The 26,565-nt window shown below is 42.7% G+C and overlaps 2 protein-coding genes across 2 annotated transcripts in view; one reads left to right on the top strand and one right to left on the bottom strand.

Annotated features, from left to right (window-relative positions):
- The window catches only part of LOC132591998 (uncharacterized), a 452,388-nt gene that overhangs the window by 390,986 nt on the left and 34,837 nt on the right, over positions 1 to 26,565 (top strand). The gene's annotated exons all lie outside the window — the stretch shown is intronic.
- LOC118083588 (cytosolic phospholipase A2 epsilon) overlaps positions 1,161 to 26,565 on the bottom strand; it is a 48,107-nt gene continuing 22,702 nt past the window's right edge. Inside the window, exons 8-20 of the mRNA XM_035112122.3 lie at positions 25,726 to 25,880; positions 25,457 to 25,552; positions 22,777 to 22,814; positions 22,244 to 22,379; positions 18,229 to 18,365; positions 16,467 to 16,689; positions 14,889 to 15,003; positions 13,051 to 13,188; positions 11,547 to 11,657; positions 10,628 to 10,819; positions 8,842 to 9,008; positions 4,722 to 4,908; positions 1,161 to 4,199 (exon numbers count right to left, since the gene is read on the bottom strand). Of these exons, the coding sequence (XP_034968013.3) occupies positions 3,991 to 4,199; positions 4,722 to 4,908; positions 8,842 to 9,008; positions 10,628 to 10,819; positions 11,547 to 11,657; positions 13,051 to 13,188; positions 14,889 to 15,003; positions 16,467 to 16,689; positions 18,229 to 18,365; positions 22,244 to 22,379; positions 22,777 to 22,814; positions 25,457 to 25,552; positions 25,726 to 25,880 (1,904 nt within the window). The 3' untranslated portion in view covers positions 1,161 to 3,990. The remainder of the gene's footprint in view (positions 4,200 to 4,721; positions 4,909 to 8,841; positions 9,009 to 10,627; positions 10,820 to 11,546; positions 11,658 to 13,050; positions 13,189 to 14,888; positions 15,004 to 16,466; positions 16,690 to 18,228; positions 18,366 to 22,243; positions 22,380 to 22,776; positions 22,815 to 25,456; positions 25,553 to 25,725; positions 25,881 to 26,565) is intronic.

Below are 26,565 nucleotides of genomic sequence, written 5' to 3'. Positions count from 1 at the left end.
AGGAGTCCAGGGGAGTGGCCATGTCCAAAGCCATGGAAGGTGAGGGCATCGCAGGACTCACCCAACGGTGGTTAACCCTTCACAGACTGCCAGCACAACGGGCTGGAGTTGGATATAGTCGGTTAGATCCAATGCCTAATGCCAATACCTCTCTACATCCGTAATCAATAAAGTTGTGGCCTTTTACGCCCATTTAACCTTAGTCACCGTGTCTTGTGTCTTATTTTATTTGGGAGGGGTTGGGGTATCGCCACGCAAAGCGCCAACCTCAGTGTTGAGTGTTTGCAGCTCACAGTCAATGATGATGGTCTTCCAAGAGTAGTTGACCTGCAGCAGGTCGGCAGAAAAGCCAGGACATATGGTCCTGACATTCCAGATTGCTAAGCGCAAGAGGGTTTGTTTGTTTGTTTCCTTTCCTTTGCTGCCTAGTGCAGTAGACTGGTCCACTTGTCAAGTGCTACTCTGAGCTCCACAAACCCATTGAAGCAGGAAGACAGTGGCAGGTCAGCACCTTATTGACTGGGGTGGCTGACCAGTGAGACACAATGTTCTCTCCCACCATCAAAGGCAACCTTACACCAATCAGGTTGAGTTTATAACTTGTTGCCTCCCATGTTGTTTTTGCCACATTAGCAGCACTGAGATGGCCTCTCCTGGGGCCCAAGACTGGGCAGTTTGCCACTATGGATTTGTGCAGGGTTTACTCATTGGCCTTGTCTTCTCCAGAAGATGTTCTGCAAGGCAACACAGAGAGATTATTCCTCAGGGTTTACTCCTGAAGCCTCTCTCACAGATAAGTATAGCCACAGGGCAGTGGAAAGTTAGGATCAGTTTTCCTTTTCCTAGATGGGCTACCTTCTCAGGTTGATGAGGCCCACCTGCCTCTCATTTCCCTCTACAGCACATTAAGTTGCTAATTTCCCTCCTTGGTGTTATGTTGTTATAAATGCAGCACAGTCTACAACATAGCTGCCAAGTCTCCCATTTTTCGTGGGGAAACAGCCCGGATTTTAATCTGTTTCCCGCTGTTATCCCGAATAGAAAAAAATCCCGGAAATCCCCCGGATTTCTTACCTGCCAGGGAGGCTCTATTTCGGGTACCTGGGCACCGGAAATCGGGCAGCGCTGGCACCGGAAGTTGCTTCTACGCATGTCTGGACATGCGTAGAAGCGACTTCCAGTGCCGTGCCACTGCTGATCCTGCATTTTTCAGCGGGAGACTTGGCAGCTATGGTCTACAAGCATTACCAGCACAGAAAGAAACTCCTTTGCTTCCATATTATTTATTCAGTTTCACGGTAAATGTGAAATTATTTGTCTGCAAAATTTCAAACATTTCAACAGTAACAGACATTTTATTTCAGTTGTCTGCAGGTGGTCACTTGATGGTGTACTGCCCTCTAGAGGCTATTCTACAGAAAAGAAAAAGGGGGAGAAACCCAACAGAGGACTTACGGGCTAAGCCTGGGTTGTGAGCTTTTACCACCACTTTACTTACTTTCAAGCCTGGGAAGTTTCTAACAGCACACCGGCTATTCTCCATGTTTCCCCTCAACACCACCAGGTGAAAACTCAAGGTCACGTCCTGCTTCCCTGGTTATTAGACCACTTTTTTCCAATTTCCCAAGAAAACAGAAAACTATTGACAGAGGAAGTCTGTCATGTTCTCTCTCTAAAAGTTTCAAACTGGGCAAATAGGTGCAATCACAAGAAGCTATGATGGTAAAACCACCCAAATAACTCAGTGGTTTGGGTGGTATACAAAGGTAATAAATAATATAGAACTAAACCATCAACAGAGTGTTATTAGTTTATGCATGAGCTGCCAGTTGGTGAAAGCAGCTTGTGCAATCCCTCCTTCCTGCCAGTCCAGGAAACAAAGGAGGAGCTTGTTGTTGTTTAGTCGTTTAGTCATGTCCGACATGTCTTCGTGACCCCATGGACCATAGCACGCCAGGCACTCCTGTCTTGCACTGCCTCCCGCAGTTTGGTCAAACTCATGTTCGTAGCTTCGAGAACACTGTCCAACCATCTCGTCCTCTGTCGTCCCCTTCTCCTAGTGCCCTCAATCTTTCCCAACATCAGGGTCTTTTCCAAGGATTCTTCTCTTCTCATGAGGTGGAAGGAGCAGAAAAGTACAAATTGGCTTAGCAGTGCATCCAGATATTTTGAGGGAAATCTGGAACTCAGGAAAGTACAGGGGTGTAGGAAGGTGGGGGTGGTCCGATCCAGGTATCATCTCTGTGGGGGTGTGTGACAAAATCTCCCCTAGGCACCGATCATTGTGATCGGCCCCCTGGGCGCCAACCACTGCGCCGACCGCCCCTAATGGACGCCGATAGCCATGCCCATTGCCCCCCTGGGTGCCAATCGCCACGCCAATCGCCCCCCTGCATGCTGATCACCGCTCCAATCATCCCCAATGGGCGCCAATCACCTTGCCCATTGCCCCCTGGGTGCCGATCACTGTGCCGATCGCCCCCAATGGGCGCAGATTGCTGCGCCGATAACCCCCTGGGCGGCTCACTCCACCCCCTGGGTGCACGGCATGTTCACCATTTCTGGTGCGTGAGTGGTTAGCTCCGCTGCTGAATCTGCGGGGCAGCCTCTCCTCTATTGGCCAACACTCTTCTTCTCCTTCCTCCTCTAGGGCTCAGGATGCCTTGCAAGCACTAAGGGAAGACGCTGCCGCAGCTGCAGCCAGCCCGGATAGGACGCACAGCCCCCAGGAGCAACACCGAGGACGCTGGGGGTAGCCCGGGGGTAGTCGTGTGGATGGTGCGCCAAATGTCATTCCCGGGCGTGCCACCCACCCGCGACTCCCAACTTGTGGGAGGGTGACAATTTTTTTCGCACCGGGTACCACCTGACCTTGCTATGCCTCTGGGAGAGTAGCTGAGGTATTGGCTCAGTACTGCCAAGAAACAGGCTGTGGGGAATGTACTAGCATGTTTGCTCAGAAACATCTTGCACTGTTTCCAATTGGGCATATCTAGTTAGTAAATTGCATTTAGAATTGAGGTCGTATTATGACATTCTTTCCCTAGGAAAATCCAGCAGGCCTTGCTCTCTTGAACTCTGAGGTCAAGAACAGTTCTATCTCATAATCCTTTGGCCCATCGTACTCTTCCTTTTTACCCCTTCGGATTTTCAGGATTGTGGCTGAACTGGATTTTTATCATGGCCGCCTTGTTTAAAAGAAACAGAAAAACTCACACACCGTTTTGAGGTCATATAGCTGAGTAGTAGCCTGCAAGTTTAATTGTTAATAAATAATATGCCACCAGTTCCCTGAAGAATCCCTCCATATGTAAAACTACTGGAGGAAAAAGAGTAAACATAAATTATTGCCTTATAGTGACAATCTCCAGTTTGTTTCATAAAGACAAAAGTGTAAAAAGGTAAAGGTAAAGGGACCCCTGACCAATAGGTCCAGGCACGGACGACTCACAGAGTGTTTGTTGTGGGGGAAGAAGGGAAAGGAGATTGTTAGCCACTTTGAGACTCCTTAGGGTAGTGATAAAGCAAGATATCAAATCCAAACTCTTCTTCTTCTTAACCTGAGGCGCGCTTTCACTAATGGGGCCTCCCGCTGCCCTGTTCTCATTTCCGTTCTCATTTCCGTTCCCATCATGGGGCAAAGTTCTCAACCCAAGGTACTACTTTTGGGTTAGTGGAGTTTGTAACCTGAAGTGTTTATAACTCGAAGCGTTTGTAACTCGAGGTACCACTGTACATAACAGGGGGCTCAGGAAAGTCCTGAGTAGCAGCTAAGTCAAATTCTTTAGGTTTCCAGAACAAATGGTTTGCAAACTACTGGGCTACATACATTTTCAAAGTGCAGTAAGACTATATTATTTTAAGCTGAGGTAGCCAGTGAAGATGAACTAATCTGTGGAAAACATAGCACATTATTATATATAAATATATAATGATTAACTCAATGCAAAAGATATGCATCTATCTTCTGGATAGGTTTCCCCATAATGCCTATTTTGTTTGGTGTCTTTTTCTCTCTACTGCTCTTCGCAAAGCGTGGAGGATCGAATCTTCATTATTCTGAATATTGTAGCTGGTCAATCCCACCAGTTTATCAAAATCCTCCTCTGTATATGTAAAGCTTTGGAGTCCATATGGAGAAAAGGGACCAGTCACATTAACATCACCCTGCTTCAGTTCAGAGGGGCTGCGTTCCACACCTGCAAAACAAAGGTCATTATCACATTACTGACACTCAAAGCCTACTTGTCTCTGCATGTGTTGTCTTCCTCTTTGCAAAAGCTGATCAGTGGCACTTTTGAAATGAGATCCAATAAATATGCTATCTCTGCACTGTGTGAATCACAGGAAAAGTTCCCATCCAAAATGGGAAGGTATTTGCATGAACAGGTACCCCAATGTTAATATGGTCGCATTAGCTGTGCCAGCAAAACAGCATATTTGGGGGTGGGGTCCTTGTTTGGGCGAAAAGCTGGTGTAAATGAGAAATGGGTGCCTGCCAAGATATCACTGCTAAACCCAGCACAAGAGTTCCCAAGGTGAGGGCGATGACTTTGGTATGACTTCACCTGATTTCTGGTGTGATGTGTCAAAACTCAGAAATTACTCTATCCATATAAAAAAAACCCATCACAATATATTTTTACTTCTAAAAATTCCCAGGCAGCTCTGGGCACTCCCAGCTAACAAACAAACAAACAAACAAACAAACACACACTTACCTGGTACTTTATATTTTCGGAATGTGTCATTTATCAGAGGAAAGAAAATCACAATGGGTGCTTTTGAATTCTTGAGATCTTCAAAGACATAGCACTCCTTCAGATCCTTATCCTTAATATGACTCAGATCTATTTTGGGGAAAGGAATTCCTTGCTTGGCAAAGTATCTGGAGGCTTCGTGTAAAGGCTGGATTATCGTAAGACAAAAACTGAAATGAGACTACGCCCTTACTGAAATAATGTATTTTGTTTTTTTAGATACAAAGATGCTTAGGTTTGAGACCTTCCCATACACTTCACTTCCCACCGTGATGTGCAGACTTCATGTGCATTTATGTGTGATAGGCAGGTGGAGACAAACCTGACTCTACTGAGCCTATGGGAATCCATGAATGGGTGTTGCTCCTCTAGAGAAGCGGAGTGTGTCCTTTGGGTTTATTTTGAACTGCTTTACACACATTACATAAATAAATCTTTCAAGAGGAAGCAAATGAGGATCTGGAGATGAGAGATTCCTACTTTTTAATGGATGTCTAAGCGAGTTCTTGGGACGCAGGTGGCGCTATAGGTTAAACCACAGAGCCTAGGGCTTGCTGATCAGAAGGTCGGCGGTTTGAATCCCTGCGACGGGGTGAGCTCCCGTTGCTCGGTTCCCAGCTCCTGCCAACCTAGCAGTTCAAAAGCACGTCAAAGTGCAAGTAGATACATAGGTACCGCTCCAAGCATGTAAATGGCATTTCTATGTGCTGCTCTGGTTTGCCAGAAGCGACTTTGTCATGCTGGCCACATGACCTGGAAGCTGTACGCCGGCTCCTTTGGCCAATAACACGAGATGAGCGCTGCAACCCCAGAGTCAGTCACGACTGGACCTAATGGTCAGGGGTCCCTTTACCTTTTAAGCGAGTCCTCGGTGAAAGATCAAATGTGAATTATGGACTTACTTACTGGTTCACAACTCACTATCTTTGCATTAACTTGTATATCAAAGTATTTTGATGCCACCATATCGGGAGGTGTACTCCATTCAAACATAAAACACCATTTAAACAATAAAAATACAGATAATCATTAAGATGCCTGGCTAATTCTCATCTGGTTGACAAGTGAGAGAAGAGCATGATTAACTTTTGATGAGAAGTAGGATGAAGGCAAGAAGAAGTAGCACCGGAAGGTAAAACAGAACAGCAGAGAAATCCTCCATTCTAATATAAACCTGTGCCATCAACTAGGGCAGGGGAGAGGCACTGTGGCCCTCCAGATGTTGCTGAACTACAACTCCCACCAGCAGCAGCCAGCATGACCAATGGTTGGGGTAATGGGAGTTGTAATTCAGCAACATCTGGAGGAGCACAGGTTCCCCACCCCTGATCCAGAGTGTCTGGGAGTCTGGAACCCAGCTGGGGAATAGCTGTATTTGGCTTTATCTACAATCAATTTCCCACTTCAGTTCTTTCTTACAATATGCCAACTGGTCTGAGCTGGGTTAGTCCTCATGTAATGGAAATCACAAAACCATTATGAAGATGGAACCATTTGGTAAGCAGTTTCTGATTGGCCACTTGGTACATTTACATCAGAGGTGTTTCAAACTATATGCTGTCTTATTACGGAGGCCAGCTTTCCCAGGTCTGAATTTTCAATAAATATCTATTCAATAAATATCTATTTTCAATAAATATCTAGAACATTGTCACAGTGTTTGGATTCCATTGGAAACTGCAAGATCTGAATCACAACACTACATTTGCTTGAGCCACCTGCTGGATCACTGTATATTGCAATGTTCACAGGGTTGGTTTGTTTGTTTTTTTGTCTTGGCAGTGTGGGATAGGGACTCCAATTCACTGACTGCATTATTGGCATATCTGTAAGTGAGGTCAATGGACATAGACTTTCAGGGACACGTTTGACCTCAGTCGGAAGTGTGAAGTTTTGAACCTGGGGGCATATTTGTGGATTTGTCTGTTGCTATTTTTTTTTTTTGCTGGTGCCTTTTGTTAATGTGAATAAAATCATCTGGCTATATATCAGGTGTGAGTGTCCAGGGACAAGGGAAGGACATTTTCCTCAGATATCCAAATTAGACTCCCAGATTTTCCTTGGGGTGGGATCTGAACCTAGAACTGAATTCTCAACCCGCAAAAAAATAACTCATAGGCTGATGAACCCAACCCTAGTTATAACCCACATGTTTCACTAATGTCCCACTGTATGATCATCATCACGGACTGACTAGTCCAATGAATCTCTAGAATCATGAAAAAGTCTAAATCCAGGCAGCAAAGCAAAATCACAAAAACTTAACTTATATCCACAATTCAGAAGGCCACAGTGACAAAAAGCAAGCCAGGAGTAGGAAGGGAAGCAGGTCTAAGATAAAGACTCAATGGTAGAGGAAAAGTAGCAAAGACCAAGGTGAAAAGCAGGAAACAGAGGGGCCATACCCCTGTAATACTGGATCCTAATAACTAATGAGTAGTCTGCTGTATCATCAGCTCTGAGGACTATCTCATTTTGCTGCCTATCGTGAAGAATAAGATATTACACAGAGAGAGGGAGAGAATCCATATAGTCAACCAGACTGGTACTTGAATCTTGGAGGTTTTTAAGCAGAGTTTGGGTGGCCATCTGCCATAGATGCTTTAGCTGAGATTCCTGCATTGTAGGGGATTGGACTAGATGCCTCTTGGGGTCCCTTCCAACTCTACAATTCTATGATTCTATTATAGGTCCAGCAGGCCTGGCTTTGTCAAGCAGCCAGTTAAATGTTATCGTGTAGTAAAAAAAGACCTGCAAAACGCTGAAGTTTTAATTTGTTTTATCAATTTCAGATTTAAATTTGGTCATTTTGAAATATATGTACAATTGCCCCACTATCAATTTAGGGAATTTATCAGTGAAACCAACTATTGTGAAGACCGAGGGTGAGATGGTTAGAGTGACAGCTGAGTAAAGAAACTGAGGCGTTTGAAAATAAGGTCACACTTAACTGAAGTTGCTTCTTTTTAAAGCCAACCAACTATGGACTTCAGAAGCTATGGCTTCCAACTGGAGGCTGTACAGTAAAAGTTGTGGGTAGTAGCGGCTGCAGCATGCTCTGATCAGCCCATATGGAACAGCTTAGTATGCGTATGAGCCCATTGTGTTTCTACTGGTAATGGTGTGAAATGGCTTCACAAAATGGGGGCAACCCATGAGACAAAGCTACATTACACTGTGACAAGCCTTTTCAAGCAGCCTCCAAGTGGTGTTAGTTACAGGTAGGTAGCCGTGTTGGTCTGAGTTGAAACAAAATAAAAAAAAATTCCTTCAGTAGCACCTTAAAGACCAACTAAGTTTTTATTTTGGTATGAGCTTTCGTGTGCATGCACACTTCATCAGATACACTTCATCAGAAGAAGCCAGACCCTTATGTATATTCAGAGGGTGGGGGTGGGGGTGATGGGAATGGGTGATGGGCTGATAGGAGTGGTAAACCTGTTGATGACTGTTAACGACTGTTAATGACTGCAATTGGTCTTGCGGGGGGGGGGAAGCAAGGGCTGAGGTGCTAAGGAAAGCTTGATCATGTTGTAATGTAGGGTTGTAACAACCGCATCTGTTCCAACTCTACAGACAGACAGAGAATCTCACCTAAGAGATCTACAGCAAACATTTTTAGAATTAAAATATCCACCTGATGAAGTTAAACAACAGATCAACAGAGCCAGACCTAGAGAGTATCAACCTAGAGAGAACCTGCTGCAAGACAGACCCAAAAAAGAAAATAACAGAACACCACTAGTTATCACATACAGTCGTTAACAGTCAACAACAGGTTTACCACTCCTATCAGCCCATCACCCATTCCCATCACCCCCACCCCCACCCTCTGAATATACATAAGGGTCTGGTGACTTCTGTTTCAGTGTATCTGAAGAAGTGTGCATGCACACGAAAGCTCATACCAAAATAAAAACTTAGTTGGTCTTTAAGGTGCTACTGAAGGATTTTTTTTTATTTTGTTTCCAAGTGGTGTGTATAACATAAGAACACGTCAACTGATGCTTATCATTTTCTCTAGGGTTCATAATCAATATAAAACTAGAAAGCAATGATTCAAAAACTAAAAATGTCTCACAGATGTTTGTGATCCTGAAGAATAATTTAAATGTATAATGACATCCACTTTCCTCTCAGGCCTCAGGAGCGGTGGGTAGCTGATATCTATATATGCTGCAGTATCTACGATGGACAGGTATTCTGATGTAGCTGTCAGCTGGTTGGGAAGAGTGTCTAGAGCAGTATCTGAAAGGCAAATATCATGGTTAGCAATTAACAGTCCGCTGCTACTTTGATTAATCTACACTTTCCCAGTTTTCTGTATTTGCCTGCAGTTCTAAAGAGCTTTGCATTCCAAAGCTCAAGAACCATTACTCCCTCCCCAACAAATATCACAACTGGAGAGAGACCTGTTGGAATGTAATGTAAAAATGTTGTCTAAAATGTATAAAATATTGTGAGGGGCAAAGAGTACAGAGAGCCCCCTCCCATCCTGAGGAGCAGTTCCTCCACCAGCAGTAGCGCCAGCGGGAAGGGGAAAGAGTCAAGTGAGGAAGGAGGAAGGAGGAGACGGGGCTCTGGCAGCTTAGGAGAGCCCCTGCTACACGTGGGAGAGGAAGAGAGAGGGGGGGAAAGGGGGAGATGGAAAACAGGGAAAGGAGGCCCTTTTCCCCTCCGGTTCCGGAATTACGCAGGAGGAAATGCGGAAGGCGATTTGGCGTGCCCAGACTCTTATGCTGGAAGAAGACGCGGAGCGCGCCATTCCAGGGTTCTGGTTCAGACTAGACGGATGTATCCTGCATAGCTCTATCACTGTAAATAGACTGCACGTAATAAAAGCATGAAAAGGCAAAGGCGTGGAGAGTCGTTACTCTAGAGTAGTCACAACGCACCGCCTGTGACAAATATTATTGGAATATTGGAATATTATTGGAATGGGAGACAAAGGATGAGCAAGTAAAATCCTCAATGATAGATTAGGCAATAGATATTGGTCATCATATAGATATGGAAGCATGGGAAGGATTGTGGAATATGGATATAAAACTGAGAGCATGTTATGATCTAAGAGAAAATTACATGAAAATGATATATTGATGGTATCTAACACCGAGTAAATTGGCAAAAATGTACAAGTCTAAATCAAAGAAGTGTTGGAAACGTAAAGAGAAAGAAGGTTCTTTTTTATCATATGTGGTGGTCTTGTAGTAAGGTTAAAGCTTACTAGGAAATGATATATACTGAATTGAAAAGGATGTTTAAAATAATGTTTGTAAAAAAAGCCCAGAAGCTTTTCTTTTGGGAATTATAGGGACAGAACTTCCGAAACTATATAGAAACTTCTTCATGTACGCTGCTACAGCGGCAAGAATGTTACTTGCCCCTAAATGGAAAGAGGCAGAAGTCCCAGCAAAAGAAGAATGGATATAAAAACTTATGAGATATGCAGTAATGGTGAAACTTCCCAGACGAATAAGAAATCAAGATAACAAACTTTTTATTAAAAAATGGAAATGGTTTGTTGAATATTTACAGATAAACTGTAAACAGATAAGAACATTGGCAAGATTATTGTAATAACCTACAGTTTGATAAGAGTATATATTTAAAGTAGATGAATAAATGAGCAAATTAAGTTAATTTGGATATGCAGAAGATATTAAAAATAAATTTAAGGAACTGCATAAAGAGGGGGAAGGAAGTCAAGTTTTGAAATGTTAAAATGATTGTCAAATTAGTGAAATGTATAAATCTGAAAAGCATAAATAATTTTTTTATCTCAATTAATTATCATCAACCCAGTTAAAATTTAAAACTTGGAGATCAGTCTGGCCAACTTGGTTAGTCAAGCCCTAACCACATACCTTTCCATATAGCAAAGTTCTTATTATCTAGATATCCATCATTTAATTGGAATTCCTTTATGAAATTGTAGAACTTTGAGGTTGTTATGCTTTCTGTTAAGACTTCACGAAGGATCTTCATGAATTTATTGGCAGGGATAACCAGGTGAGTATTCAGTTCATCTGCTTTTGGTGGCTGAGGTGGTCTTTCTTCTGCAAGTCAGAATAAATTGCAAACTTTACTTACTGAAGCAGTCGTAAGGAACACATGCAATGATATGAACTGATGTATAGTGAAATAACCAGGGTTCCCCCTGATTATGTGACGGCTGTATATTTATCAAAGATATACCATATTGCGGAAGCCATATTCAGGTATCTGTTCATATAAAATGAATGCGTACAGAGGTGGGCTTTGCACATTCAGCTAAACCCTATTAAAAGTAGGTACGTCGGGCGCAGAGTTCATTCCTCATGATGGGTGCAGGCTCTGCCTTACATACCATATCATCAGGACTCTCCCAAGATATTTTGCTTCCTGAGCTGAAGAAGAAGATGATGCCACCCTTCCAAGCCAACCAGACCGGCAAATAAATCTAAATTCAAGCTCAGGGAAAAGTGGAAGAGATCAGCTCTGCACTGCAGGCAAATCCCCATTTACGTGTGTTCAATATGTGGGCAACCACACACCTGGTGCCATGGGTTAATTTGTTATTGGCATAAAACTGCACTGCCTTCCTTTGAAAATACAGCAATGGAAGTTGCAAAACCTACTGCTATATTTGCTGCTGCTAGCTTAGGCAGGAATTTTGTCAGTATATTGGTGCTAGATGACAGGCCAGTAAACCAAAGCTTAATCCTAACAAGACATTAAGTCCCGTGGGTTGGGTTGGTTCTTGTAAAACCAAATGTAATGTAAAATGAAACATGCATGACTAACCAATATCCTCTACTCTGTCCCTGGTAAGCTTGTACCACAGGCCTTCTTCCGAAGAATCAAGTGCACGCCAGGAATCCAGTAGGTTATAAGAAAATACATTACTCCACACACCTAGAGAAAAGTAGGGAGAGATCAAGTAAGAAGTGCAAACATCATAAGAAATGTTTGATCTCGTCAAATGATTGATCGCATGAATGAGGAGGGGCGATCTGCATCCCAGTTTGTTGTGACTACTTTCTTTTCCCCCTCTGTTGTCACCACCAAAATTAATGGGGTCTTGCAGGGGGGCACCAAAAATTGCTTGGGGTTGGTCTCATCGGGTCTCCAGGCCAGGGATTAGCCACACCTATGTTAAGCTCCAGGTGAGCCACACCTTTTAAGGGACAAGGCATGACAGGAAAGCGAAAAGCAAAGCGAAAATAACCTAAAGCACAATGTTTGAAAGCCCTCACTTCAGATATTTGCAATAAAATAATCATTTTGCATCTTTCTTGGTTCCCTTGGAAAGGTGTGTGAGGACTAACTGAGGTTCAGTGTTTCAAAGTGTTTCAAAGAAAGATAACAACATTATCAGGGTTTGAACTGGGCACTCTAACTCAAAGAAGATAATTCTTCAGTTGAGTTTCCAACAACCTTTCTTTGACTCTGTCAATGCTATTACCGAATACAATCCAGGAAGGAAAGTTAGTTCTCCTCTAGCAACTGACAGTAATCTTTGACTCTACTAGTCCTGTGAATATTCTAGGCAAAACAAGTATGGAGTTGTCTTAAGGAATGAATTAGTGTTGTGGAGGGATAGGTGCTGTATAGGCTTCAGTTCACTATTTCTTAGATGACACTGTGTCAATGTGTCAAATTAATAGATGATACCAGATTTGGAAGGGTTGCTTTAGTAAACAGGCTAAACATTTAAAAATGTTTTAACACAGCAGATAGTTGAACAGATGGAAACAGAATAAAAGGCTTTAGAAACAAGTGTAAACTGAGGGAGACACACCAAATGCATTCATATGAGATCAGACTCCTAGCAACATTACTTCCAAGATGCATGCAGGGCTAATGCCCATCTGTTTGTTTTATATTATTTATCTGTGCATGGAGAGTTTAATGTGAAGTCAGGCTGGTTTTTGCTACACCACTCTGATTTTATCCAGAATGTACTGTTTTGTATACTGATTGGCACCACGTAAGTGTTGCTTACATGAGGTAAACAGGGGATGTAGAAATCACATTGTATAAATTTTCCTCAGTGAATAAGCTGAACTGGGCAATTATTTGCCTCAGTAAAAGCTCAACCTCTTTCACACTATCCTAAAGTCAGTGGAGCTTGTTGCTAAGCAAGTATGTAGAGTAGAATAGCCTTTGTGATTTTTTAGGAAGTAAACAAACCTCCATGCTACAATCAGATTTTTTCCCCATGGGAATTTGAGGGATTTTTAACATTATAGTATCTTGAAAATGGTACCTGCAGCTCATGTTTGTAAAAGTAGAGAATTTAAGTCACCTTTCATGAAACAGATTCCAGATTCTGGAAGTTTCCTCATCAGGCGTCCCATGAAGAATTTACTTCCAAAGTCCTCAGCACGAACATAGGCCCCATATTTTATTATTCCAACCTCAAAAGGAGTGAATTCCATCCATTCTATAACAGGACAAAAGCAATTATAGGTTCAAATTAAAAGTTTGCTTTGGTGAAATCTGAGTTTGTGATTGTTGCACTTTGAGTAACTTATTTATCATAGGAGATATATTCACAAGAATGTCAGAAAACAGAAAGAAAAGCAGAAGCTTATATTGTGATACACAATGTGTTGTTTTTTTTTGAACAGGTACAAAAATTATTTTAAAAACTGAGCAAAAATTATTTTCAGTTCACAAGGAGTGGAGAGTTGTGGTTTGTGGTTCCCATTCTCAGCTGGTGGGCACCATTTTACCTTCCCAGCAAGCTCAAAAGTGATGTCAGATAGCATTGACCTGACTCTGTTTGACTTCATGATGATGCTATGTGATGTTGTGATATGCTCATCCATCAGAATTAGGGCAAAGGCTCATGCCCACATTCTGGGGTTCGCCAGAAGAATAAAAGCACCCCAGATACTGGGAATTCCTGAGAATACTAGCGCTGCAATTGATACGTTTGTTGTACTCTTGATCCTCTTACAAGCCCTCCATAAATTGTCAAGATGCTTCCCCAATGTTATAGCATTCAGAAAGAGCAGTGAAGCTGGAGGACCCCGTTTGGCTAAGTCTTAATTAAATGTATTACAAGATTGTCTTCAAACAATCTGAGATAATTATGTATCTCAGCTACAATTATTTAAAGTGGTAGATGTAGGGAAGCTACCATAAATAGTGGGTTGTATCCTTTGTTTGTGGAACTCCTTTCTGCCACGATAATGAGGATCCCTTGCACACCAGTCTTTTCATTAAAAAGAAGCAAGAGCCCACTTGTTCAAAAAAGTGAGGATATCCCAAGACACTTTGTGGATAACCGAGGGCATGGGAAACAAAGCAGATTAATCCAGGGAAATAAATAAAGTGGCAGCCGTCCAATCACTACCTGCAGTCATCTGAGTTCCTTGTCACCAAGTTCTTACCACTACTGTATCTTTCTCTTATGATGGGTTGGCTAATTTGACCTTACCAAATTGGAACTACAATCTAAGCGCAGTTTTGAACTTCACCTCCAAGGAGTGGCCTTCTGCTTCCATAGGTATCCAAGGCTAGAATCACCATTTTGAGTGCAAGTGCAAACATTTCTGGATGGTCACATGACCTACTCTGGAAATAAGGAAGGCTCCTGATGTAAGAAGGGGAAGATATTTCTGACCTCCCCACCCCTGGCCTTCCTGGTGCTGTGAAATGGAAAGCATAGGTCTCACACGGCTCAGCTAGACTCCCACCTCATGTCCAGTGAGCAGGCACTAGTTTTATCTCACTCTAGCTGAAAAAGAGACCTTCTTTCTTAGGATGCTCAGCTGAAAGGATAGGTAAACACCTCTTCTTAAGGCTAAGACCTATCAGGGTGTGACGTAAAGGCACAGAAGTGGCGTTCTGATCCCCCTTTGCATTCTAAAGGTCTTCAATCTATGAAGGGGTGCTGTTTTTACAGTTGCCTCAATACAAGAGGGATCTTTCAGCATTGGAGCAGATTTTCATGCTTGCTTGTGTAACTAGTTTTTATACTTGTAAACCATTTATATGCCTACCATGGCATTTAGTGGTATATAAATAAAGTAATACATTAAATATGAAAAAGTGTTAATCATAAAGTCAATACTAAGTCAAGTCACCGTGGGAGCTTTTTCAGTTTCAAATCAAATACAATATGGATAACATTACCTTTAAATTCTGCAAGGCTATAGTGGTCCTTGGTGTTGAGTACCATGTATATAGGCAGGGGGTTTTGACTGTGAGTCAGGCCACGCTTCTGGCCTGAGAGTGTGTCGCTGCATCTCTTTAAAAATAATGGTTTAAATAGCACCAAATTATTAAAACGGCAAGGAAATCCAATCCTATAGGCAGTAACAAATATTAGGAAGGGGTGGTGAGAAGACAAACTTAATCGCTAACCCTGATTTCATCCACATATCTAAAAATGCTTCATCTCCACCATTTCTCAGGCCCTGTTCACGTCCCAACAGGCTTCATCTGAAGTGAAAGATGGGTTGAAATTCCTCTGAGGAATTAGCTGAGAATGTGGTTGGTTGTTTTTTTGGGGGGGGGAGGGGGGTGTCCTTTAAAATATTAAGAGAATTTCAGCTGCTGCCTGGAAAATATTTTGTGAAATTACACGCAAAGCTTTCTGCCAGCCAGTAGGACTGGTGGAGAATTTCAGGAGCAACTATAAATTCAATCCAATGGCAGCTTCTGTTATCTAGGCTCTGGTAACCTCAGAATTAGAATGCTAAAAAGTATCATATGTGGAGCTATCTTTGAAGGAGATTTGGAAACTGCTGTTGTTGCAGAATTCAGCAGCCCGGTTGCTCATCAAGACAAGATGGTCTGAGCACATTACACCGATCCTGGCATTACTACCCTGGCTGCCACTTAGTTTCTGGGCCCAATTTCAAGTGCCATTTATTTATTTAGCCCCTGCCCATCTGGCTGGGTTTCCCAGCCACTCTGGGCGGCTTCCAACAGAACACTAAAATGCAATAATCTATTAAACATTAAAAGCTTCCCTAAACATGGCTGCCTTCAGATGTCTTCTAAAAGTCTGGTAGTTGTTTTTCTCTTTGACATCTGGTGGGAGGGCATTCCACAGGGTGGGTGCCACTACCGAGAAGGCCCTCTGCCTGGTCCCCTGTAACTTGGCTTCTCGTAATGAGGGAACCGCCAGAAGGCCTCACCACTGGACCTCAGTGTCCAGGCAGAACGATGGGGGTGGAGACACTCCTTCAGGTATACTGGACCGTTTTGACCGATAAAGCCTTAAACAGCTCAGGACTGCAATACCTCAAGGACCGCCTCTCCTTATTTGAACCAACCTGGACCCTGCCATCATAATCTGAGGTCTCTCTTCATATGCCTCCTCCATGAGAGGTCTGGAGGATGGCAACAAGAGAACAGGTATTTTCTGTGGTAGCTCCCCTTTTGTGGAATGCTCTCCCCAGGGAGGCTTGCCTGGCGCCTTCATTATTTATCTTTAGAGACCCGATGAAAACATTCCTCTTTAACCAGGCCAGTGTCTAATTAACATTCCAGGGCCTTTTAAATGGGTTGGGGGTTATGGGTTTGCTTTTGCTCTGGTTCTTGTCTTTATTATGCATTTTGTGTTCTCGTTTTGTATTTTTATGTTGTGAACCACCCTGCAACCTTATGATGAAGGGCAGCATAAAAATTTAATGCCTCAGATTTAATCTCTCAGATTTAATTTCATAAAATAGAAAATGCATAAAAAACAGAAATATATATTACCCCGTTGCTCAATGCTTTGTCAATGAAAAGTCCCCAAAGATCAGTGATACACGTTTTGTAGCCTTGCTTTTGCCGATGTTCCAGTGCAGCACTGTATTCCTTTAAGTTTTGGAGGGAAAACAAGTCCAGCTTGCATTTGGTCATATTCTTGCGAGCCTCTGAAATTGCTCCTGAAAGGTCTTGCTGTGACCAGTCAGCATGTTCATAAAGATTTGATAAGGCCCTAGGGGAGAAGAATCATTTCATTATTATTTTTCATTTTTTTTCATTTTTGTATTTATAGTCTGCCTTTCTTCCACAGAGCTCAAGGTGGCGTACATAGCTCTCCCTGTCTCCATTCTGTTCCCATAACAAACTTGTGAGGCAGGTTAGGCTGAGAGATAGTGACTTCCCCAAAGTGTAAAATAATGGGAGTGTAAAATAAATTGCTATTAGACATACCGAATATTATCAGTAAAGCAAACAAAAAACAAAAAAACCCAACCAACCAATTATCTTTATGAAAAACCAGAAAATCATGCAAAAGTTGGCTGGGTTGTTGTTGTTGCCTGGAAGGAATTTGATACACCCATGGGATTTTTCAGTGCAAATAATGTCAAAGCCTAAGGAAAGTGTTCAGCAGTCAGCAAAAGGAAATAGGAAGGCCCCTTATATATATATTTTTTAATAAACCAAAAAACTACAACCCCTCCACCCTCCCCAAACTGGATAAAGGCTAAAGATAAACAAAATGCAACTATAAGGGACTGAAAATAAACAACTTCCAGGTTGGTCATGCAGCCAGTGGCATTAGATGGCATATACTGTTGCATACCACTGCAAGGACCAGGGCAGCTCTGATACTGATGCTTGCACCCGGGTGTGTCGGAAACCCATAATCTTAGGCATGCCAAGTGTAGGGACTGAGTAGGACTGAATAAGCTGTCTGGGTATGAATTTGATTGCTGATTCAGGACCCTAAACTGTGTTTTATATAACTGACTTTTTATTTTGTTCTGTGTACATCGCAATGTTCTTTTGTTGCTATGGCCGATGGCTGAGGCAAATAAAGTTTCATTCATTCACTCTGTCTGGGTACTGGGAACTGTGACTGGGAAAGTGCACCAAGGAGAAAGCAGAAGGCCTAAAGAGATCGCGAGGACTAGAAACTTGCTCGAAATGGATAAGCTGTCCCTGTGATGGGTGTTGGGTTAAAAGTGTAAATGTGTGTGTAAACTGAGCTAGAAGCAGGCAGAAGCCAAAGAGTATGAGCGACTGCTAGAATCCAAAGCTGTGACTATGGGAGAAGCAAGACCTTCTGAGGTGTTAATGCTATGAGCCCCTCCATCGTAGGCTCAGGTTGCATACATGTGTAAATAAACCATATATCATACAGGCACCCTTGTCTCAGAACAGTGCAAGATTCCAGGGATTTTAGGCGCTTACGAAGAGTTCAGTTTCCTTGGAATGAGGGACAGCAAAGACTGTGGTGTCTCTAGGATATATGCTTCAAAGATCAGCTCACTCACAAACACTGGCTTTTGTCTTTCTCACTACCAGGCAGGTGACGGAGGCGACCCACTCATTTGCCCTCTGGCACAAGGCCACTTCCTTACACTTTACTTACTTTCAAGCCTGGCAAGTTTCTAACAGCACACCGGCTATTATCCATGTTCCCCTTCACAGAAAATTTTCTGGGCAACCATATATGGGCCACTGTTTAGTCACTGCAGTCCGGACCATAGAAATGTCAAAAGGGAACTTGTCATTGCACCATCCTTACCATGTGGAGCCAGAAGATCCAGTGATGTATGAAATACAATCTAAGAGATTCAATTTTTGAAGTCCATAGAGGTTGCCATGCAAAGCTGTGAATGCCCTGGCACCTCCTCCTGTTGTCATGACAGCCACCACTGGCACCTGTTCAACGTAAAACATTTTTTAATAATCAATGTAAGGGTACATTAAGAAACCAAGGATTAAAAGTAATACATGAGGATAATATGATGAGGTCCTCACAGCCCCTCTTCTCCCTTTCTAAATAGGATACTGAAGTCACTCTTAAAATGATTTTGATATTGATATTGAAGTCAGTTGTACATCCTCTGAAGGAAGCAAGGCTCGGATCCAGGGAGGGCGGTGCGAGGAAGGTGCAACAATCAGGGTCTGGGTGGGTGCTGTGGGCTCCATTCATCCCCCACCCCTCACTCCGCCCCCGACTCGGGGGACACACACCCCGGGTGGCATGGAGACATCATCTGTTGTTGCCTGCTAGACCAACTTCTTCTCTGTTTCACAATGATAGTAAGATTAACAAATGGAACCTTGGGGGAGTTCCAGGAAGGCAAGATGGCAAGTGCCACAACTGCGCGAAGCTCCTGAGACCAGCAGCACCAATGGCACATCCTTAAAGCCTTTGCTTGCTTAGAATGGAAATACAGTGGTAACTCGGGTTACAAACACCTTGGTTACAAACACTTTGGGTTACAGACTCTGCTAATCTGGAAGTAGTACCTCGGGTAAAGAACTTTGCCCCAAGATGAGAACAGAAATCGTGTGCCGGTGGCGTGGCGGCAGCAGGAGGCCCCATTAGCTAAAGTGGTATCTCAGGTTAAGAACAGTTTCAGGTTAAGGACGGACCTCCAGAACCAATTAAGTTCATAACCAGAGGTACCACTGTATCTTTTCCTTCCTTCCTTCCTTCCTTCCTTCCTTCCTTCCTTCCTTCCTTCCTTCCCTCCAAACTGTTCAAACCAATTCATGAACCAAGAACCTGTACATTGTCCATTAATAATAAAACATACACTGTAGATATTTTTCCACATTTATTATGCTATTTTTGTGATATACAAATGACATGAGAAAACTTGGTATACTTGTTTGTATAACATTATTCTTGTTTATAAAACCCCCTTTTTAAAAAAGGCAATATCTATTAGCAGTATTAAATAACATGAAATTTGGCCCCATCTTCCTACCAACCCTCAAATAAATTTATTCCCAAGCCTCAGCAAAATGAGGAATTAACAATATGGACTCCAATAGCATAGCAATCCAAAGAGGCACAAAACAAGGATGCCCACTGTCTCCCTTCCTATTCATCTTGGTCCTGGAACCCCTAGCAATCCGACTCCGAGCGGCTCCAGATATCAAGGGTATGGAAATAAAAGGTAAAACCTACAAACTAGGCAACCTGATGGTCACAACACCAGACCCCATAAACACAGCAACCACCCTAACTAAAGAACTCAACACATTCGCAATGGTGTCAGGCCTACAAGAAAACCTTATAAAATCTGAGGCTATGTGTCAACACCCACACACCGCTGCATACTCAAAAGCGATTGACCAACATCACAAAGATAAAACTCTGCCACACCAAATTCAGGTACCTAGCAGTTCAAATAACCAAAAACCTCAACAAATTATAACTCCACAATTACAAGCCCCTGTGCTGACGTATCAACAGAGGCTTGAGGAAATGGAACAACACCAACTTCACCCTCATAGACAAAATACCCATGATCAAAATGGTCACCCTCCCAACTCGAACCTATTTATTCCAAACCCTCCCAATCTGAATTCCCCCAACCTAACTCCAGAAGTGGCAGGATAAACTACACTAGGCCCTTGACTACCTTTAAGAACCTCCTGACAGCAGAAGGGCACAGCAAAGGGATGGTATCCACAATATAAAACATACTGCTCCAAAATCCCACAAACCCCTTTGACGCAATGAGAGAACAATAGGAGCATGACATAGGCTATGAAATAAACCCCACCCAATGGACTAGAATGTGATCTAAACCTCCCTTTAAGTCCACATCAGCCAAAAGAAGGAAACTCACTCTGAAACTCACCTACGGGTTACAGGTAGGTAGCCGTGTTGGTCTGGGTCGAAGTAAAATTAAAAAATTCTTTCAGTAGCACCTTAAAGACCAACTAAGTTTTTGTTTTGGTATGAGCTTTCGTGTGCATGCACACTTCTTCAGATACAGTGAAATGGGAGTCACCAGGCACTTATGTAGAGAAGGGGTGGGGAGGGGTGGGGAGGGGGAGGGGGAAAGAGACTGGAAAGAGAAGTTGCTGAATTACAACTTATCACCAAGCTCAAAACCATGGAGGGACCTGGTTTGAACAGAGATATCGGATTCTTATCTCATTATACATGATAAGCGATCTCCAGCCATCTCAACCCTTGCTTTTTCATGCAAAACCATTTGCAGTCGTTTTCGGTCATCAACAGCTATCAGTCAGTCAATCACCCATTTCCACCACCCTTCTTAGTAATCCCCCCTCCCCATCCCCACCCCTCCCCACCCCTTCTCTACATAAGTGCCTGGTGACTCCCATTTCACTGTATCTGAAGAAGTGTGCATGCACACGAAAGCTCATACCAAAACAAAAACTTAGTTGGTCTTTAAGGTGCTACTGAAAGAATTTTTTCACCTACGGGTGTTACCTAACACCACAGAAACTGGCACTGATACACCCAGGAACCTCACCAAGATGTTGGAGAGGCTGCACATCCATAGGCACATACCTCCACATGTGGTGGGAATGCCCTAAAATCCAACCCTTCTGGACAGCACTTCTACAGGAAATATTTAAAATAACTAAAACAAACAGGTATTAGAACTCACCCCAGAACTGGCCCTGCTGAACATCTTCCAAGATCATAATGACCACTCACATTATACAGAGCTTATAACCCACCTACTCTCAGCAGCCAGAAACCTCATAGCCAGACACTGGAGAGACCTGTCAGGAGTAAACATGGACCAATGGTATCAAACTGTATGGGAAATGGCTTTACCAGAAAAGCTAACCAACTGAAACTGACACGGAGACAAACAGGAGAGGATGCCTTCGCCCCAGTATGGTTCCCCTTTATCACAAACACAGCCCAACAAGATAACAACAGCAATCCACTGGCATCATATGAATCAATCTGGTTTATCTGACCCAACAGGCCCTCTCCCCTCACAAATGCAAACAAACTGCAGCCAACCACAGACAACCAACCACACCCTGCCCCTATATCTTCTGCTTGTCTCTCATGGGGAGGCATTATAGATCAGTGGTATTTTTTGTTTGCTTGTTGTTTGTTTAATTTGTATACTGCCTTATAACTGCAGATCTGAGTACATGTTTTGCACACATTTGCATAAGGTCCATAATTCAATCCCAAGCATCTCCATTAAGACCAACGTAATGCCAGGTTCATTAAGACCAACGTAATGCCAGGGACTTGGGGAAACCACAGTTAGTCAAAGCAGACAGTACCAAGGTATGGGCAGACAAAGGGTTTTCCCAGTGGAACATGTCTACCAGAGGCGGGTAGCACACCAGTTCAGCCGCACTTGGTGCCACACTGCTGGGGCACCACAATGCTACTCTAGAATGGAGTGCAAGAGGTGTGTGTGTGTGTCAAAGTCTGCCATTGTGTCTACTGATAGAGGGAGGCAAGTTTGACCAATTTCCCCTCACCCCTGCAGCTCCCAGTGCTCTCTGAAAATCTGTTTGGAGGAGCAACCGCACACAGAGCAGCAATTGGATTTCATCCTATGTTCATATGTGTGCAAATGCATCCCTTTATGGTAAATTCAGCCTTTACTGTATCCCGTAAATAGTGGATTTGCTGTATTTTATTTATTTGTTTATTTTATTTGCTGAAAACAGTCACACACAAATAAAAAAACAATCAAACTGTGCCTACGAAGCATCTTTTGTTAAAAAAGAGAGAGGCTAAACCCTACATACCAAATATTTATTAAGCAAAATTTTGTCCTACGTACCTCATGATCTTGTAAGCCCTTCTTTAAGCCAAGAGCCTTTTCCAGGGCAGCTGCAACAAGCTTCTTCCGTTTCTGTATAACTGTTTGTTCATCCATACATAGTTCATACCCCAAACGCACATCCAGGTTTTTCAGCCTTGCATGTAGGCCAGAGCAGAACACACACAAAAAAAGCATCAGTGCACTGCATCCCCCAACCTCCTTTTGTTATCATTTTCTTATGAAGAGCCACAGTCTCAACAAAAAACCCATATCCAAAGCAAACACTTCCATTTCAAAGGAAGCTTCCATTGACCCCTCTAATAGGCCAATAACAGCTTCAGGACCTTGGCAGAGGGAGAGTTAAACTTCATTCCCCATATTATCCTCCACAGCTAGTATTTACTAGTTCCATGCACCAAATCTGGCCAAATCTTAGGAGCCCCCCCAAAAATGTACTATAATCCTCTAATTATTCAGATACAGTATATATTTCAGATAGTAAATAGAAGTCAAGTAGGCAGAGTTGGGTAAAATTAACACTATTGTATTACCATTCTTTCACGTTCACACGTAGATCGACTGTTTTGTCCTAGAGAGAGAGGAGAGAAGATGAAATGTTGTCAGTAACCTGCCATAACATGACATACTGTTAATCTAGACGAGAAGTTTGAAGCAGGCAGCAGCCACACATCACACATACCTCCATTCAGGGCTAGCAAAATGGGGCCTTGTATTTGATACTGGAATGTCCTGCTTTTCCTCAGAACATCCCTATTTTCATCAGAGAAATATTGGAGGATATGGAGTTATGTGACCCCTAAGCCAAGGAGATAAGCAACTATACAACCTTTAGAAGACATCTGAAGGCAGCCCAGTAAAGGGAAGTTTTAAATGTTTAATATTTTATTATGTTTTTTATAAATGTTGTAAGCCACCCAGAGTGGTTGGGGCAACCCAGTCAAATGGGTGGACTATAAATATTAGAAGAAGAAGAAGAAGAAGAAGAAGAAGAAGAAGAAGAAGAAGAAGAAGAAGAAGAAGAAGAAGAAGAGGAGGAAGAAGAAGAAGAAGAAGAAGAAGAAAAAGAAGAAAAAGAAGAAGAAGAAGAAGAAGAAGAAGAAGAAGAAGAAGAAGAAGAAGAAGAAGAAGAAGAAGAAGAAGAAGAAGAAATATTGAATAGGATGTCCCTATTTTCATCAGAGAAATGTTGGAGACCATGAACATTCCCACAACCCTTGTTTCCCTCAGGTAGACTTCCCTCAGCTTATCATACATCTTATCATACATACAGATCCAGAACTCTGAATTACTTGTGCTAAGAATATGTTTCTTCTACAATACTAGCTGGATATCAGACCACTGCCTTGTCAAATCAGTGTTTAGTAACAAGTGGTGTTGTGGCACAATTCATCAATAATCACCTAATCTGGTACAACAAGTATTCCAAAAGGGTCTGATGAAATGTTGTTGGAGTTTATTCCTAAATTTTGTCTTCCCTGCTATTGTTTTCCAGAGGTCAGTTTTAGACCGTAAACTAATGGGAACAAAGACCTGCTTATGTGACTCTGCAAGGCACAATGTATACTGCCAGAATGGTATAAATAACAAATAACAATACAAAGGTTCAACAGCAAAAAAGGTCCATGAGCAGCTATGGCTTTTGCTTGCAATATTCTCATATAATGGTATTGGAGCCACTATGGAGCCAGTCATGTCACATCAAGGTAGGAATGGATGAATCTGTCAATTCTGGTTTCTCTGAGTTTCTCGTTTGTCCCAATCTTAAATTCAGTTCTCCAAATGCCACCACAACTGATGGTGTCTGGATTGCAGCCTTAGATACCACTTGTATGGCAGCACCATAACGTACACCTTGAACCAATCTGAGCTACTTAAATCTATAGGATCAAGGTGCAAGCTGAATATCTAGCCCTTTTAGATAAAATACTGGTGACGTCCATGAAGTAATATTAGGAGCTACAGAACAGTCCATGCCACTTTTAGAAATCATGTGTGTGTGTGTGTGTGTGTGTGAGAGAGAGAGAGAGAGAGAGAGAGAGAGAGACATCAGAATTCAAACCACAAGTAGCAACAGCACCTGGAAAGACCTTGTAGTCTGTCATCCAAAGATGAGAAAAGGTTTTGCTCATTGAAGCACTTTGTTCTACACAACTCTTAAAGGAACTAAATTCTCCATTGACTGCAGTCATCCTATTCACAAGCATGATAGGCAAAATGTATGAATCACTTCTTCAAGTTTGAAAAAGCAGGTGTCATTAGCCAAGAAACTCTTAAGTCACGGAATGTGTAGGTCTCCAAAGTTGCTGGGCTCCAATTCCTATTTTTTCATGCTGGCAGATGTGAATTGGGGTCCAACAACATTTGAAGTGCCACTTGCCACACTTACTGGTGGTGGTGTGTGAGTTGCTTCCCTTCGTTTATTCCCATGGCTTTCTGGCAATGTGTATGAAGGAATCATACAAATGCGACAGTGGCAAAGTTCATTTCTGTATGATCATCATCATCCTTCCCACATAATTTCTAACAGGACCATGTTGGGTGCAATTTCCCCATACCTAAATGTTGTACCTTCTGTGGCCCAGATTTTGTACTTCCAGACACTGAACAATCAACATACCGTATTTGTCCTGCCCATTCCAGTTTCTCTACATTTTTGCATAGAATTATCCTTACCAACTTGATAAGATTAGAGGTACAGCAGGTACTTTGCACAGAAAAAGTCTCTGGCTCAATCCCTGGCTCTCTAGGTAAGACTGGGAAAGATCCCAGTTCTGGAGAGCTGCTGCCAGTCAGTATAGATCAGCTTTCCTCCCCCGGATGCTCTCCAGATGTTTTGTACTATGATTCCCATTCACCCTGCCTATTGGCCATGCTGGCTGGGACTAATGGGAGTTGTCCACAACATCTGGATGGGGCACCAGATTGGGGAACACTAGCACAGATGATGCTGAGCTAGACAGACCCATGGCTCTGGCTTGGTATGAGGCAGCCTCCTGTGGTATCATGGAATTATAGATTCTATGGTCCTGCTACAATTAGCTGAAGCCCCTTAACACTGTGATGGATAGTAGCTGCTGACTTCCTAATCTTCTGCTATTCATCTTTTATTTGTAAACAGAACAACCACTCAGAGGATTTTTTCCACAATCAAGTAAAAAATAAATATATTTCCTCCCTGATTTTCCTCTTCCACTGTGAAACAATACTTACCTTGCCTATGGTCACTTCCTTTTCCATACTAAGAGAATCAAGAGGCAAAGTGAAGCAAAGTCTTTTATTTGCATCATTACTTTCACCAGGAATACACTAAAAGAGAAAGAAGAAAAAATAAAATTATGCTCACACACTTTCCCCAGACCATGTATATGTCTTGAGAAAGCGTAGCCTCCTCAGTATTTTGATGTAAAATGAAAGCATTTTATACACTGATGGTAGCTTTACATTGCTTTTTAAATTGGAGATATGGTTTAAAAACGTACAGAGTGTGGCTTCTTTGCTGGTTCAATCTCCAGTGCAGAGTCCATATACTTGATGCAGTGAAACACAAGAGGATCAGCAGGGCCCAGCTCAGAACCCAACGTAAAGTCCTGGCTCTCTTCATAGGATCCTTTCGCAGAGAATGTGAAGTTTTCCTCTACAAAGCACACAAAGAACCCTGATGTCATTGTCACAACATAGCTCTATTCAGTTCATGAGCATGAACAAATTCCCCTAAAACAGCAAACAAAGATTCTAGCAAAAGGGTAGCCAACGCGCTTCCTTCAAAATGTTCTTGGACTACAACTCCCATCTCCTCTGACTGATGGCCATGCCGGATGAGTATTGATGTGAGCTTCAATCCAACATCTGGAGGGCCCCATTTTGGCAACTCCTGGTCCAAACTAATCTTACTGGTGTCAATGCCATTCTCGTGTGACCTCACTCTCCCTTCCAGATGTGTCGGTGTGTAACTACCACTAGCCCACCTCCATTTCTAGCTGGAGGAGGTTTTGTGATGCCTCTGGTTCAGTGGAGTCTGCTCCATTATGGGAAATAGGGCACTGCCCCTCGGACTGCAGTCTTGATTCCTCCAAGATCACCTGCCTACCTTCTGACTTTAAACTTTTAAGAAGTTTAGATAAATCCATGGAGGATAATGCTGTCAGTGGGCTGCTAACCATAATGGCTATACGGTATGTTGGAGGCAGTATGCTTCTGAATATCAATTGCTGAGAATCACAGGAAGGTCCTGCTTGGAGGCTTCCCATAGGCATCTTGTTCGCAATTTTGAGAACTAGATGGGCCACTGGATTAGGGCAAATGGGCATTGCCCTGTGAGG

Source organism: Zootoca vivipara, chromosome 1 (assembly GCF_965207765.1).
Source record: "Zootoca vivipara chromosome 1, rZooViv2.hap1.1, whole genome shotgun sequence".
Taxonomy (NCBI): Eukaryota; Metazoa; Chordata; class Lepidosauria; order Squamata; family Lacertidae; genus Zootoca; species Zootoca vivipara.
The sequence above is the reverse complement of the archived record's forward strand: the minus strand, read 5'-3'. Positions and strand labels throughout refer to the sequence as shown.